We start from the raw sequence: 16,313 nt of genomic DNA, 5'->3' as shown, positions 1-16,313 counted from the left end.
TCTACCCTACCTGCTCTGTCTACCCTACCTGCTCTGTCTACCCTACCAGCACTCACCTGCTCTGTCTACCCTACGTGCACTCACCTGCACTGTCTACCCTACCTGCTCTGTCTACCCTACCTGCTCTGTCTACCCTACCTGCTCTGTATACCATACTTGCTCTGTCTACCCTACCTGCACTCACCTGCACTGTCTACCCTACCTGCACTCACCTGCACTGTCTACCCTACCTGCTCTGTCTACCCTACCTGCTCTGTCTACCCTACCTGCACTCACCTGCACTGTCTAGACTGCCTCATGAATTACTGTTGTTGTCACGTTCTCTTGCATAATTCAACAAGTGTGTCAATAGAAGGATACCCTCAGATTAAAAATCAGATTCACGGTCTCCTCTGCTGTTCTGTGTCCTCTGCCTCTGACTGGGAGAATGTCTGTCCTAGCTGTCAGTTGTAATGGCCGTAAAATTAGGCATCTGAATGTTGAACAACGGTACAGCAGTGGCACACACAATGCATGCCATTAGGGTGGTAAAGACAAAGTCGCTATGGCAACTGTCATCCCATATGCACATATCCAGGCTTCATCAGACAGGCTGCATTGTAAGCCTCTGGAGCGATAGTCCTTCTGATATTACATTCTGGATGATTAAACCATTTGCAGAACATATAATCTATATTCTTTCCTGTTTGATTGTGCACACTGACTCCTTTTCTTGTTTTGTGACTCACATTTCACCTTGTTTTGGATTCTATCAGTTTTGACATCACTTTATTGGGAATTGAATTGGCTTGATTAATCCCTGGATTAGAAAGTGTTGTCTCTATCATTTTTTTTAATGCATTTACCGTATCTGTGCAAGGTTATAGCTGACCTAGCAATCATCAACGTGATGGTAGGCTACACACTGCTGTTCCACGGGTCTGTCTGGATCCAGTCTGATGATCCACCACAGGGTAGAGTTTTGGTCATGTGTGTCTTTCTATGGCACCATTAGTCAGCTCTGTCTGTCTGTCCTTCTTGAGTCAGTTTGTCCTCTCAGTCAGACAAGGTGACCACTACCAGTCACCAGGATGTCTGTAACATACTGTATGTATGTGTGTGTGTGTGTGTGTGTGTGTGTGTGTGTGTGTGTGTGTGTGTCCTCCTAATATTAGATTGTCTAACTGTTAGACTCTAACAGTTAGACAATACACATTTAATAATTAGAATTGTTAATTAATGATTCCCATCAACAGGCAGTAAATTACCGTCCAATAAGGAAACAGTGCTGAAACAGGTTGTATTGGTGCTGAAATGAGGAGGTAAAGCTAAAAAGAAATAGTCCATGGATGAGATGTTAGCAAATGGTACTCAGGAAGAATCAATGCAGTGTGCTGCTACTGCTGAACTAGTCTGGATGAATGGCTGTGCTGCCTGCATTAGTGTTGGAGCTACAGACTGTAACAGTATGCGGTGGATATTGACTGTCTGCTTATGTTCCCAACAAGATAAAATAGGATTTGGCTTTTTGTCTGAAGAGACAGACTTTTATTCAATCTCCTGCGAAAAAATATAATGTTAATTTAACACTGCCACTCTAAGTATTATTAAGTACTGCACACTAAGTTGTAAATACTGTAGACCTTTATTGTTGAGCTTGTACTTTTTGTTGACATGCTGGCTTGTTGTTTTAAGATGTTGTTAATGCCCATGCTGTAGGCTGTAAATGTGGTGGTTGTCATTTGTGTCTTATAGTTCAACTGTTTGGTGTCTGATATCAACAGCAGTGTCTTTCTGTGCCTTCCTTTTCAAGACAATTTATTCATCAACATGATATGTTGTAAAAGCCCATCTGTTACAAATCGGATAAGACTACAAATCAATCACAGTAGTCCTTGAGTTGGCAGTTCTAAAAGATATGTCATCGACAGTGACAGTCGGCTATAGTGATTGGTTGTGTCCGATATTTTAACCTATTTTATATATAGATAACTACTTTTGACCAGAGCCATGTGCTGGCCCTGGTCAAACGTAGTGCACTACAGTATATAGGAAATAGGGTGCCTTTTCAGATGCAGACAGAGTGTTATTTGGTTATATTGAAAAGTTCCTTACATCATTTTGTCATTTCCAGTGTTTATACAGGCATGGTTTGATATTGAGTCTGTCCAAGTGTTTTAGTTATTTAGCTTGGTGTCCGGTTCAGTTAACAGCCAAAATAGCGAGTGAGTGAAGTCCTCATCACAAAGTCCTCATCATTTCACACTTTCCTCATGTAGTTCGCACTGGAACGATGAGAATTGTTTTGTTGTCTTCTAAAGATGGTTTGGGATTTTAAGTTGTGAAAGAAACAGCGTTTGTGGTATAATTAAAGGTGCAATATGCAGAAATCGTTTAGCCATTTCCTGGTTGCAAAACTTCTAGTAGTTTGCCTAATTTCAGTTTGTGACAAAACAAACAGTGTAGAGAATCTTTGTACCATCTCAACTACTGTGAAATATATTTTACATAACCCCAAATTTGAATTTTGAGCTGTTTGAAGCTGGTGTACAAAAACAAAAGTAAAATACGCAAAAACGAGCCATAAGAACAGGAAGCATAGAAATACCGCACATAGAACAGATGTACAGCTTCTTAGACTTGCTTTCAATGACATATCTATAACTCACGTTTCTATGTCAATTTAGTTCGGTCATATTGCAGGTTTTAGTCACTCCTCCCTAACACCAGACACACAGATAAGAGAGGTCCATGGTTGCTAACATGCTGACTACACCGGCCACACATGCGCCATCATGTTGATTTTGTCAATCCCCACCAGATGCGATCATGACACGTAGGTTAAAGTTGCACTTAGCCACCCCGGATCCGGGATCGTGAATACAGCCTGAAGCTCATTACCATAACGCAACGTTAACTATTCATGAAAATCGCAAATGAAATGAAATAAATATGCTAGCTCTCAAGCTTAGCCTTTTATTAACAACACTGTCATCTCAGATTTTCAAAATATGCTTCTCAACCATAGGAAAACAATCATTTGTGTAACAGTAGCTAGCTAGCGTAGCATCAGCAGGCAACATTTTCACAAAAAACAGAAAAGCATTCAAATAAAATAATTTACCTTTGAAGAACTTCAGATGTTTTCAATGAGGAGACTCTGTTAGATAGCAAATGTTCAGTTTTTCCTGAAAGATTATTTGTTTAGGAGAAATCGCTCCGTTTGGTGCGTCACGTTTGGCTACCAAAAAAACCCGAAAATCCAGTCATCAAAACGCCTAACTTTTTTCCAAATTAACTCCATAATATCGACTGAAACATGGCAAACGTTGTTTAGAACCAATCCTCAAGGTGTTTTTCACATATCTCTTCGATGATATATCGTTAGTGGAAGTGTGCTTTCTGTCCTGAATCCCAGGAGAAAATGCCCGCAACTGAAGATTACACACCAATTTAGACAAAGGACACCGGGCGGACCCCTGGAAAATGTAGTCTCTTATGGCCAATCTTCCAATGATATGCCTACAAATACGTCACAATTCTGCAGACATCTTGAAGAAACGACAGAAAGCGCAGGCTCGTTCCTGGTGCATTCACAGCCATATAAGGAGACATTGGAAAACAGAGCTTCAGAAATTCTGCTCATTTCCTGTTTGAAGTTTCATCTTGGTTTCGCCTGTAGCATGAGTTCTGTGGCACTCACAGATAATATCTTTGCAGTTTTGGAAACGTTAGACTGTTTTCTTTCCAAAGCTGTCAATTATATGCATAGTCGAGCATCTTTTCGTGACAAAATATTGCGCTTAAAAAGCGCACGTTTTTTTATCCAATAATGAAATACGCCCCCATAGACTCAACAGGTTAAAATACCAAAATCAACTGTGAATCAATTATATTAATTTTGGGTCAGGACTAAACACATGAAACATTCATGGACATTTAGTTAGCTAACTGTTGCTAGCTAGGTTGTCCTGGGACATGAACATTGGGGGCTCTATTTTCTGCTGGCGTTTAGCCAGTGCAATTGTTAAATGCACGCTCTTTTGCAATTTTGACCTGTTAAAGCTGGCACTCTTCTGTTTTCTAACCCTTGCACCAGGTTTGGTCATTTTGCTTTCTTTTATGAGCTCCCCCCCCCCCACCCCCCCCCCCACCCCCCAGCGAAAGCACCACAAACAATTATGTTAGGTCACCACCAAGCAACAGAAAAACACAGCCATTTTTCCAGCCAATGAGAGGAGTCACAAAAAGCAGAAATAGAGATCAAATTAATCACTAACCTTTGATGATCTTCATCAGATAACCCTCATATGAATTCATGTTACACAATACATGTATGTTTTGTTTGATGAAGTTCATATTTATATAAAAAAACGGACTTTACATTGGCGCCTTACGTTCAGTAGTTCTAAAACATGCAGTGATTGTGCAGAGAGCCACATCAATTTACAGAAATACTCATAATAAACATTGATAAAGATACGACTATTATACATGGAACTTTAGATAAACTTCTCCTTAATGCAACCGCTGTGTCAGATTTTTTTTTTAAACTACAGAGAAAGCAAACCATGCAATAATCTGAGTACAGCCTTTAGACAACAAAGCAGCCAAAAAGATACCCGCCATATTGGGTAGTCAACATTACTCAGAAATAGCATTTTAAATATTCACTTACCTTTGATGAGATGATCTTCATCAGAATGCACTCCCAGGAATCCCAGTTCCACCATAAATGTTTGATTTGTTCGATAATGTCCATCAGTTATGTCCAAATATCTTCTTTTGTTAGGGCGTTTGGTAAACAAATCCAAAAGCGCGTTCAGGTCGCGCAGAACGTCGGACGAAAAGTTCAAAAAGTTCCGTTACAGCCCGTAGAAACATGACAAACTAAGTATGGAATCAATCCCTTCCTTTAGAGTAGAATCCTCAAAACAGGTTATAAATACTGTTGACATCTAGTGGAAGCCTTGGGAATTGAAACATAACTAATATCCCACTGTATCTTCAATGGGGGCTGAGTTGAAAAACTACAAACCTCAGATTTCCCACTTCCTGGTTCGATTTTTTCTCAGGTTTTTGCCTGCCATATGAGTTCTGTTATACTCACAGACATCATTCAAACAGTTTTAGAAACTTCAGAGTGTTTTACTAATTATATGCACATTCTAGCTTTTATGGCTGAGTAGCAAGCAGCTTAATTTGGGCACGTTTTTCATCCAATAACCAACAATGCAGTTAAGAAAATATAAATAAACTAAAGTAAAAAAAATAATGTCAATGAGTGGGGGTACAGGTTAGTCGAGGTAATTTGTAGGTAGAGGTAAAGTGACTATGCATAGATAATAAACAGTGATAAACAGTGAGTAGCAGCAGATGCAAATTAATTACTTAAAAATCATACAATGTGAATTTCTGGATTTTTGTTTTAGATTCCGTCTCTCACAGTTGAAGTGTACCTATGATAAACATTACAGACCTCTACATGCTTTGTAAGTAGGAAAACCTGCAAAATCGGCAGTGTATCAAATACTTGTTCTCCCCACTGTATATGTGATCCCCAATCAGAGACAACGATAGACCGCTGCCTTTGTGTCTAAAAAACCCTCCATGTAGGCTATACCTAAAAAACCCTCCATGTAGGCTATATGCCTAAAAAAAACACCCATGTAGTCTATATGCCTAAAAAACCCTCCATGTAGTCTATACTGTATGCCTAAAAAACCCTCCATGTAGTCTATATGCCTAAAAAACCCTCCATGTAGTCTATACTGTATGCCTAAAAAACCCTCCATGTAGTCTATACTATATGCCTAAAAAACCCTCCATGTAGGCTATACTGTATGCCTAAAAAACCCTCCATGTAGGCTATACTGTATGACTAAAAAAACCTCCATGTAGTCTATATGCTTAAAAACCCTCCATGTAGTCTATATGCCTAAAAAACGCTCCATGTAGGCTATATGCTTAAAAAAAACCTCCATGTAGTCTATATGCCTAAATAACCCTCCATGTAGTCTATAATGTATGCCTAAAAAACCCTCCATGTAGTCTATACTGTATGCCTAAAAAACCCTCTATGTAGGCTATACTGTATGCCTAAAAAAAACTCATTGTAGTCTATATGCCTAAAAACCCTCCATGTAGTCTATATGCCTAAAAAAACTTCAATTTAGTCTATATGCCTAAAAAACCCTCCATGTAGGTTATGCCTAAAAAACCTACATGTAGACTATATGCCAAAAAACAAACTCCATGTAGTCTATATGCCTAAAAAACCCTCCATGTAGGCTATATACCTAAAAAAAACTCCATGTAGTCTATATGTCTAAAAACCCCTCCATGTAGTCTATATGTCTAAAAAACCCTCCATGTAGTCTATATGTCTAAAAAACCCTCCATGTAGTCTATATGTCTAAAAACCCTCCATGTAGTCTATATGTCTAAAAAACCCTCCATGTAATCTATATGTCTAAAAAAAACTCCATGTAGCCTATATGCCTAAAAAACCCTCCATGTGGGCTATATGTCTAAAAAAAACCTCCATGTAGTCTATATGCCTAAAAAACCCTCCATGTAGTCTATATGTCTAAAAAACCCTCCAAGTAGACTATATGCCTAAAAAACACTCCATGTAGTCTATATGTCTAAAAAAAAAACTCCATGTAGACTATATGTCTAAAAAACCCTCCAAGTAGACTATATGCCTAAAAAACCCTCCATGTAGTCTATATGCCTAAAAAACCCTCCATGTAGTCTATATGCCTAAAAAAAACTCCATGTAGTCTATATGCCTAAAAAACCTTCCATGTAGTCTATATGTCTAAAAAACCTTCCATGTAGTCTATATGCCTAAAAAACCCTCCATGTAGTCTATATGCCTAAAAAACCCTCCATGTAGTCTATATGTCTAAAAAAACCTTCCATGTAGTCTATATGCCTAAAAAACCTTCCATGTAGTCTATATGCCTAAAAAACCCTCCATGTAGTCTATATGCCTAAAAAACTCCATGTAGCCTATATGCCTAAAAAACCCTCCATGTAGTCTATATGCCTAAAAAACCCTCCATCTAGTCTATATGCCTAAAAAAAACTCCATGTAGTCTATATGCCTAAAAAACCCTCCATGTAGTCTATATGCCTAAAAAACCCTCCATGTAGCCTATATGCCTAAAAAACCTTCCATGTAGTCTATATGCCTAAAAATCCCTCCATGTAGTCTATATGCCTAAAAAACCCTCCATGTAGTCTATATGCCTAAAAAACCTTCCATGTAGTCTATATGCCTAAAAAACCCTCCGTGTAGTCTATATGCCTAAAAAAACATCCATGTAGTCTATATGCCTAAAAAACCCTCCATGTAGCCTATATGCCTAAAAAACCCTCCATGTAGTCTATATGCCTAAAAAACCTTCCATGTAGTCTATATGCCTAAAAAAAACTCCATGTAGTCCAAATGCCTAAAAAACCTTCCATGTAGTCTATATGCCTAAAAAACCCTCCATGTAGTCTATATGCCTAAAAAACCCTCCATGTAGTCTATATGTCTAAAAAACCTTCCATGTAGTCTATATGCCTATCATGGAACAAGAAATGAGATGATCCAGTGACACTCATATTTAGAAACATTCAAGTTATGTTCATGTAACATTATTATATTTTTTAAAACATTTTGTTTGATTAAAGAACAATCTCTTATAGGCTACCCTTACCCTAGCTTATTGTTCTTATCCTGGCCATGCATAGGCCAAGTAGCCTATTCATTAAAAGGTTTCTAAATGGTCTCCTTTTGCTGTCATGCTTTTGCATTGTTCACAATTCACATATGCCTATCTGCAGTGCATAGGCTACTCTACTCCACTCGGCTTGTATCCATCCCCATTTCCAAAGAGCTCCTCTTGTCTGGTTACCAAAGGCACGCTCCGCCACAAACATATTCAAATTACTGGAGCCTAGTATTTTGTATTTGAAGAGAAGTGCGATGCGTAAAGCCCTATACTTGTTGAAGTCAGTTACAACAATGTTGACTGTCAACACTCCAAACATATTGATCAAACACTGGATTTTTTTCTTTTTCAATAGCCAATGCTATTGAATAAACTGTATCAATCCACAATGGACTAGGAAGAGACTATTCTGTGCCCCCAGCCGAACTAGAGTAGATGACAACGCAAAGACCGTCAATAACCGACAGAATTTGGGACAACGGCATGCCGTATTAAGCCATGAAACACTCGGCACACTTATAATTAAGCCAAGCCCTCCTCACACTTAGAATTGATTTATTCATCAAAACCCGGCCTTTTCGTGCTAACGCCAGCTATTCCTCTCATAATTACAGCAGTGAAAATAGCAGAAATATTCCTGACCCACCCCTGGACCTATAGCCCTACCGCCAGCTCTAAGATTTACCATTGAATTAGGTTTGTTAAAATAGAGCCCATGGTTGTTCTTTTACCTACCATATGGTCCTCTTTTTAACAGGTTCTTTGGAGAATTTTGGCCTGGAGTCATACACAATATTCCTGCTTTATTCATCTTCCAATGTGTCTGTTGAGTTCTTCTGACACACACTACCTGCTTGCACTGCGTATGACTCTGTGTATTTGGGTGTGGGTGTACATGGTGTGTGTGCGTGGCGTGTGTGTGCGTTATTCTGTCTTTCCGTCTAGGCCCAAGACTGTCCTCCTGTCTGGGGAGAGGTTGTTTATCTTACGAGTTTAGAAGAGCAGACAATGACATTCATGTTGTTTTGAATTGTTTCCTTCCTCTGTCCTATGAAGTCACCTAACTGAGCCAGTCTCATGACTGTTACACAGCCCCATGATCCACCATTATACAACTCAGAGTCACTGTCAGCAGCCCTGTTCGGTTCCCCTGCCTCTCCCACGAGCCCCCTCTCCCACACACTAGGAGTTCTTGACATCCCTGTCATTGTTAGTTGGTAGGCAGAACCCCACAGGACTTGTGAGTTATTTACCAGCTCAGACACATGTCTCTGTAGTGCAGTTACAGAAGAATCTGGCTAATGCACTTTAAAGGACACAGCTGGCTACAGGAAGTAGATCGAATAGTTGCCAGTCTGCCTCAATGTCAACCCACACAGGCTGTTATATCTGTGACACTCGGTCTGCATCCTCTAAAATACATTGGAATAGCACACATACAGTACTGTACAAGCTGTAGGCCTATAGTATAATGTATGTAAATTACGTCCTGTGTCCCTCTTTACTAAGTTTGTTTATCCACTGAGCCAAATATACTAAGATGTCAACCAAACTGGATGATGATTGAATGTGAATGTCAGGTGTTTGCCTGGTGGGTTGGTATCATGTGAGTAAGGTCATATGGTGAAACAAGGCTCATATTGACATTCATGTAAACATATGCTCTTCCTTACCTCCAGTTAGTGTAGTCAGTGGTTTATGAACAGCCCTAATTCACCATCTCCAGTTTAATACACTACTACACTACACCAAGCCAGTCTGAATGCACTACTGAACTACACCAAGCCAGTCTGAATACACTACTGAACTACAACAAGCCAGTCTGAATACACTACTGAACTACACCAAGCCAGTCTGAATACACTACTGAACTACACTAAGCCAGTCTGAATACACTACTGCACTACATCAAGCCAGTCGGAATACACTACTGAACTACACCAAGCCAGACTGAATACACTACTGACCTACACTAAGCCAGACTGAATACACTACTGCACTACATCAAGCCAGTCGGAATACACTACTGAACTACACCAAGCCAGACTGAATACACTACTGCACTACACCAAGCCAGTCTGAATACACTACTGAACTACACCAAGCCAGTCTGAATATACTACTGCACTACACCAATCCAGTCTGAATACACTACTACACTACACCAAGCGAGTCTGAATACACTACTGAACTACACCAAGCCAGTCTGAATACACTACTGCACTACACCAAGCCAGTCTGAATACACCACTGAACTACACCAAGCCAGTCTGAATACACTACTGAACCACACCAAGCCAGTCTGAATACACTACTGAACTACACCAATCCAGTCTGAATACACTACTGCACTACACCAAGCGAGTCTGAATACACCACTGAACTACACCAAGCCAGTCTGAATACACTACTGAACCACACCAAGCCAGTCTGAATACACTACTGCACTACATCAAGCCAGTCTGAATACACTACTGCACTACACCAAGCCAGTCTGAATACACTACTGAACTACACCAAGCCAGTCTGAATACACTACTGCACTACACCAAGCGAGTCTGAATACACCACTGAACTACACCAAGCCAGTCTGAATACACTACTGAACTACACCAAGCCAGTCTGAATACACTCCTACACACGAAGTCCATGTTAATCTCTGAGAGGGGAAGATAAGACAGCAGAGTTTCTCTCCTTCTCATGTGGGACCCAGGAGGACCAGCCAGCACAGTACAAGAGTTTTGATATTCTGTGCTTCTCTTCTGTTTTGTGGTCCTCCAGGTGGAGACGCGGGACACACTGAACAACATAGCGCTCAAGTTTGACACCACACCCAACGAGCTGGTTCAGCTCAACAAGCTGTTCTCCAGAGCCGTCTGCCCTGGCCAGGTGTGAAAACGATTTACTGTACACCCATCACTGGTTTCTTCCTTTCAAAGATCCCTTGGGCAGCACCTTTTTGTTCCAGCCCCACACTAGCACACCTTATTCAAATAGTCAACTACTGTAGTCACAAACCCCTTGATTAGGTTGAATCAGGTGTGCTAATACTGGGCTGTAACACAAAAGTACAGTCCTGGAGGAGTTCCCTGAGGAATGGATTGGGAAACACCAATCTACTACACTCATGCTTGGTGTGTCTCTCTCACTGCATCTATCCTCCATGCGACAACCACTAACACTCACCCACTCCTCATCCCTGCTCTCTCTTCCCACTGATTCTGTCAATGGCATATAATGGTGTCACTACTAACCACTCACAAGAGTTAAAACAATCTGTGTGTTTATTCCACTAAGACATCTGTGTCATGGGAAACATAGTGTTGAAATCCCTCCAGTCCTCAGGCAATAGCATTAAAAAGGTTCAACTTCAGGGGTCCTGTTCATTAGGAGTAAAAAGTTTCACAATGGAAAACAAAAAACAGGCATGTCTTATTGGGCAACGTTCAGATAGTACCCCCCTCCTTTACATAGTTTTGGATTGTTTCGTTCCGTAGCTACAGAACAGAACCCTGATAAAGCCATTTTGCTGGGCTCAATGTCTCCTCTTTTGGTTGTGTCATATTGAACTCTCTCTCTGAGGCTCCAAGTTGCACCCTAAAACATGACAAACAGCCAAAGTTGGTATTTTCCTGGCGTCAAAACCAGAGCCACTCGAATCTACTTAAATGGAGAGTCAAGGCAGGAAGTCTGCAATCACATTGGCAGTCAGAGTCAGTAGCAGCACTCAGCAACATGATGCACAATGCAGGGTTGTTGATGTTGTTTCCAACCAGCCAGCCAGCTCTGGAGGGCTCTCAGCATCTCTCTACTGGGTTCCATGACCAAACACACACACACACACACACAGGGACCAGAAAAACTCCACTCCTGTTCTGTCCCTTGCTACACTTGTCAGCATTAGCCTGCCATGGCGTCACACTGGGTCTATTCAGTCAGAACACACTCACTACCACTTAACTGTCTGGCCCTGCTCTCAGGGGGACAAGGAGACACAAGTAGGGCCTCTCAAGATCCTTAACGCCAACAACACATGCTAATCTAGTGCTTGAACAACAGACACACTCGCAGGACAATAACTATATTCAACATATCCTATGATGACTTAGTCATATCATAATGAACACTTAAAAACATCAGACACAGTGTGAGATATATTACATCTGATGGTTTTAGGACACGCAAATTGTGCTTTAACTTTTTGTTGTTTGTCCATCTTGGGATGTCATAAATCATGCTGAATACATATTTTCATAGTCTCTTCTGTCTTTGCATGTATGTTCATTTCTCTGTGTGTCAGCCTGTTTAAATCCAGACATGGATTGTGTTTGCAGGTTCTGTATGTTCCTGATCCTGAGCACATATCCAGTGTGGGGAGCTCCCCTTCCCTTAGCCCCATCAGCCCTCTGTCTCCCACCTCCTCAGAAGCTGACTTAGAGAAGGTATGTTAGCATTCCCACATGCACTCACAATCAACGCGTTGGCATTCTCCATTCACCATGTGTCTGCTCACAAGCACGCACACACATACGTACAACACCTATCATAGAGTGAGATAGAAGGCTTTATCAGAAATCCTGCATAAATATCTTATCACAAATCCGATTTAAAATGTGAAGGACCAACTCTCATACTGTCCAGACAATCCAGGACCGGCCAGACAATAAGCCGGTGCGTTATGTTTTATGATCAGAATAGGTTTGTAATGTACTAATTCTCCATTGATAGCTGACCTACAGTATACAGATATGATGTATGGCTCTGGCTCCAGGTAATAGAATGGCTCTTTGTTCTGCCCATTAAGCAATAGTTAGAGTGATGTTAGGTTAACTTCCCTCACACTTCCCTGCTCTGGGGCGGTGGTAGCTGAAATGCCACTGCTTTTACTGTACCATTTAGTCTCCATTTATAGAAGCATGCAGCCAATAAAGACACAGATAATTTGTTATTTATTGAACGGTCGTGTTGACAACCTCAGTATATAAGAGGGAATAATGTGTTAGTTGAGTGCTGACCAGGGGAGGGACAGGGGATCAAATATCTGCAGGTTTTCACTGTTCCAGCAACTATGGTGGATCTGTAACCATGTCAGTGCAGTATAGCTTGGGAAAATTCCCTTAAGTGTGGTTGGTTCTAGCAGTTCTAGAATCAGGCCTATCTAGTCCTCTGTAAAGGAATACTGAAAGCTGACATGTTCCACTGTTCTCAGGTCAGGAGTGTCACCCTCCTGCTCCATAGATTGCCCTCTCCACCCTGTCCCACCCACCCTGTCCCAGGTGGTCTCCATGGCGACCAGGCACTGTTTTGTCAGAATGTTATCAGAAAATGGGTTCCTCTGCTACTGCTGCCTTTCCAAACTAGCTGCATAAATTCAACACTACTCAGGCTGAAAGAAGGATCCCGTTCGTTAGTTTATTTAGCGCTTATCTATTTAGGTCATGCCTATAAGAACAGGAGCCTATTTCTTGGCTCTCAGCGGAGGACGAGGATCTGAGGGAGAAGGGCTGTGTGTGACTGTGGAGAAATTAAGCCTTTTAGTGTGATGCTCTGTCTGATATTTAGAGAAACTAATGAACGGAGCTCATTCTCTCAGATGACCAGCAAGACAGCCTGCATGTCCCAAATGGCACCCCATGCCCTATGTAGTGCAATGCTTTTGACCAGAGCGCTATGGGCCTTGGTCAAAAGTAGTGCACTACATAGGGAATAGGGTTCCATTTGGAATGTGTACAGCAGTTATTCCAGAGTTAGGAAGCATGATGTGTTTCTAGGACAGACAGGGGAGGGTAAATCACCTCAACAGGACGTGGAGCAAAGATACAGCATGGTTTTCAAGGTAGAGGAGGAAGGACCTTAATAACCTGCACATTGTTTTTTCTAAACCTCAATGATCTTTTAATTATAAAACCTTTTTTGTTGCTACACACACGGGAGGTTGGTGGCACCTTAATTGTGGAGGACAGACTCGTGGTAATGGCTGGAGCGGATTAGGTGGAATGGTATCAAATACATCAAACACACGGTTTGATGCCATTCCATTAAGTCCGTTCCAGACATTATTATGAGCCGTCCTCCCCTTAGCAGGCTCCACTGGCCGCACAGAACAGGCTGTAATGTCTGGCAGGCATGAAATGTCATGGCTGGCTAGCCATCGTGCTGGCATTCGAATCTTACGCTGTGACCGTAGCCAGCCTAGCTCACTGTCCTCCAGACCTCTCCCTGTCCTATCCTGTTCTGTTGTGTCCTGGCACCCTCACTTCCTTCCTTCTGTTGCACAGAACAGAGTAGGCCTCTATTTTTAGGGCCAGGGAAAGTAGGACTAGTGTAAATTACCTGCCTAGCCCGCTGCAGGGTGGCTGGTGCCCAATGGGCTGGTGCCAAACTACAGCTGCTCAGGTAACCCAGCCCGGACCTTGGGGTTTCACCTCTACTCTGCCACCTTGCCAACATCCTCCTGTCTTTGTAGGAGAATCAGGATGAAAGATTCAAGGGATGCATCCCATGAATTTACAGTATATGTTTGTTCTGCTCATGGTTGCAGAACATGGACATGTCCACATGGGGGAGCTGTGGTTAAATCTTCCACAGTATTCCACTTCTAGCCTTCTACTCTCTCTCTCTGCCTTTGATGTCCAGTCTACATTGCAGCCTGTCTGCAAGGCCATACAGTACAGGACGGAAGCTCAGGCCATTGGCAGGCAGGTGGTTTGTCCTGAAGGGGTCTGGGAAGGAGTGAATTCCTTGTCCTAGTCACTAGTCATTCTATTCTGTTGTTTTCTATTGTAGTGTAAATGGCACTGGATGTTATGGAGTGTTAATATATGGGGTCAAACTTTCTACTAAAAGAGTCCCTCGGTCTTCCTCACTGCACTAAAGATCCTCATTAATCATTATAGCAGTGTTCCCCAACTAGCAGGTGGTTTTGGTTTTGGTGGGGTTTTTTGCCACAAGTTTTCTGAGCCAAAAATATACAGTACCAGTACCAGTCTAAAGTTTGGACACACCTACTCATTCAATGGTTTTTCTTTATTTTTTTATATTTTCTACATTGTAGAATAATAGTGAAGACATCAAAACCATGAAATAACACATATGGAATCATGTAGTAACCAGAACGGTGTTAAACAAATCAATGTTTGTGCTTAGTGGGACAAATGACCCAATGACTGTGTAAGGGCAATTTGACCAACAAGGAAAATTATGGAGTGCTGCATCAGATGACCTGGCCTCCAGGTCACCTCAACCCAATTGAGATAATTTGTGCATCCAACCTCAACCAAATTGAGATAGTTTGGGATGATTTGGAAAAGCAGCCAACAAGTGCTCAGCATATGTGGGAACTCCTTCCAGACTGTTGGAAAAGCATTCCAGGTGAAGCTGGTTGAGAGAATGCCAAGAGTGTGCAAAGTTGTTATGAAGGCAAAGGGTGAGCGCTTTGAAGAATCTAATTTGTTTAACACATTTTTGGTTATTATATGATTCCATATGTGTTATTTCAGAGTTTTAATGTCTTCACTATTATTCTACAGTGTAGAAAATAGTACAACATTTAGAAAAACCCTGGGATGAGTAGGTGTGTCCAAACTCTGGAGTGGTACTGCATAAATATATAATTTTTAAAATGTTCATTGTTGGATGTAAAAGATTCAGCTCCAAGTGATTTGAATTTTGGAAATCTGTTCCCAAATATTCCCATGCACAATAGAGAGACATATGTGATCATATACAAACAATAATAATTTATTGGATTTATATAGCTCTTTTCTACCAACTGAGGTACTCAATGCGCTTTGCATATACTGAACAAAAATATCAACGCAACATGAAACAATTTCTAAGATTTTACTGAGTTATGGTTCCCATAAGGAAATCCGTCAATTCAAATAAATTCATTAGGCCCTAATCTACGGATTTCACATGACTGGGAAAACAGATATGCATCTGTTGGTCACAGATACAATTGAAGTCAAAAGTTTACATACTCTTAGGTTGGAGTCATTAAAACTTGTTTTTCAACCACTCCACAAATTTCTTGTTAACAAACTATAGTTTTGGCAAGTCGGTTAGGACATCTACTTTGTGCATGACATAAGTAATTTTTCCAACAATTGTTTACAGACAGATTACTTCACTTATAATTCACTGTATCACAATTCCAGTGGGTCAGAAGTTTACATACACTAAGTTGACTGCCTTTAAACAGCTTGGAAAATTCCAGAAAATGATGTCATGGCTTTAGAAGTTTCTGATAGGCTAATTTACATTGTTTGAGTCAATTGGAGGTGTACCTGTGGATGTATTTCAAGGCCTACCTTCAAACAAAGTACCTCTTTGCTTGACATCATGGGAAAATCAAAAGAAATCAGACCTCAGAAAAATAATTGGAGACCTCCACAAGTCTGGTTCATTCAGGGAGCAATTTCCAAACGCCTGAGGGTACCACGTACATCTGTACAAATGATAGTACGCAAGTATGAACACCATGGGACTACGCAGCCGTTATACTGCTCAGGAAGGAGACGCTTTCTGTCTCCAAGAGATGAACGTACTTTGGTGCGAAAAGTGCAAATCAATCCCAGAACAACAGCAAAGGACCTTGTGAAGATG

General features: G+C 41.1%; 1 protein-coding gene across 3 annotated transcripts in view; it reads left to right on the top strand.

The window, feature by feature from the left end:
• Nucleotides 1-16,313, top strand: part of LOC110511207 (oxidation resistance protein 1) — a 197,274-nt gene that overhangs the window by 151,776 nt on the left and 29,185 nt on the right. For all 3 annotated transcript variants that reach the window (XM_021592227.2, XM_021592216.2, XM_021592221.2), the window contains 2 exons: nucleotides 10,488-10,595; nucleotides 12,041-12,148. In XM_021592227.2, the coding sequence (XP_021447902.1) occupies nucleotides 10,488-10,595; nucleotides 12,041-12,148 (216 nt within the window). The remainder of the gene's footprint in view (nucleotides 1-10,487; nucleotides 10,596-12,040; nucleotides 12,149-16,313) is intronic.

The sequence above is a fragment of the Oncorhynchus mykiss genome, chromosome 3 (genome assembly GCF_013265735.2).
Source record: "Oncorhynchus mykiss isolate Arlee chromosome 3, USDA_OmykA_1.1, whole genome shotgun sequence".
Classification (NCBI taxonomy): domain Eukaryota; kingdom Metazoa; phylum Chordata; class Actinopteri; order Salmoniformes; family Salmonidae; genus Oncorhynchus; species Oncorhynchus mykiss.
The sequence above is the reverse complement of the archived record's forward strand: the minus strand, read 5'-3'. Positions and strand labels throughout refer to the sequence as shown.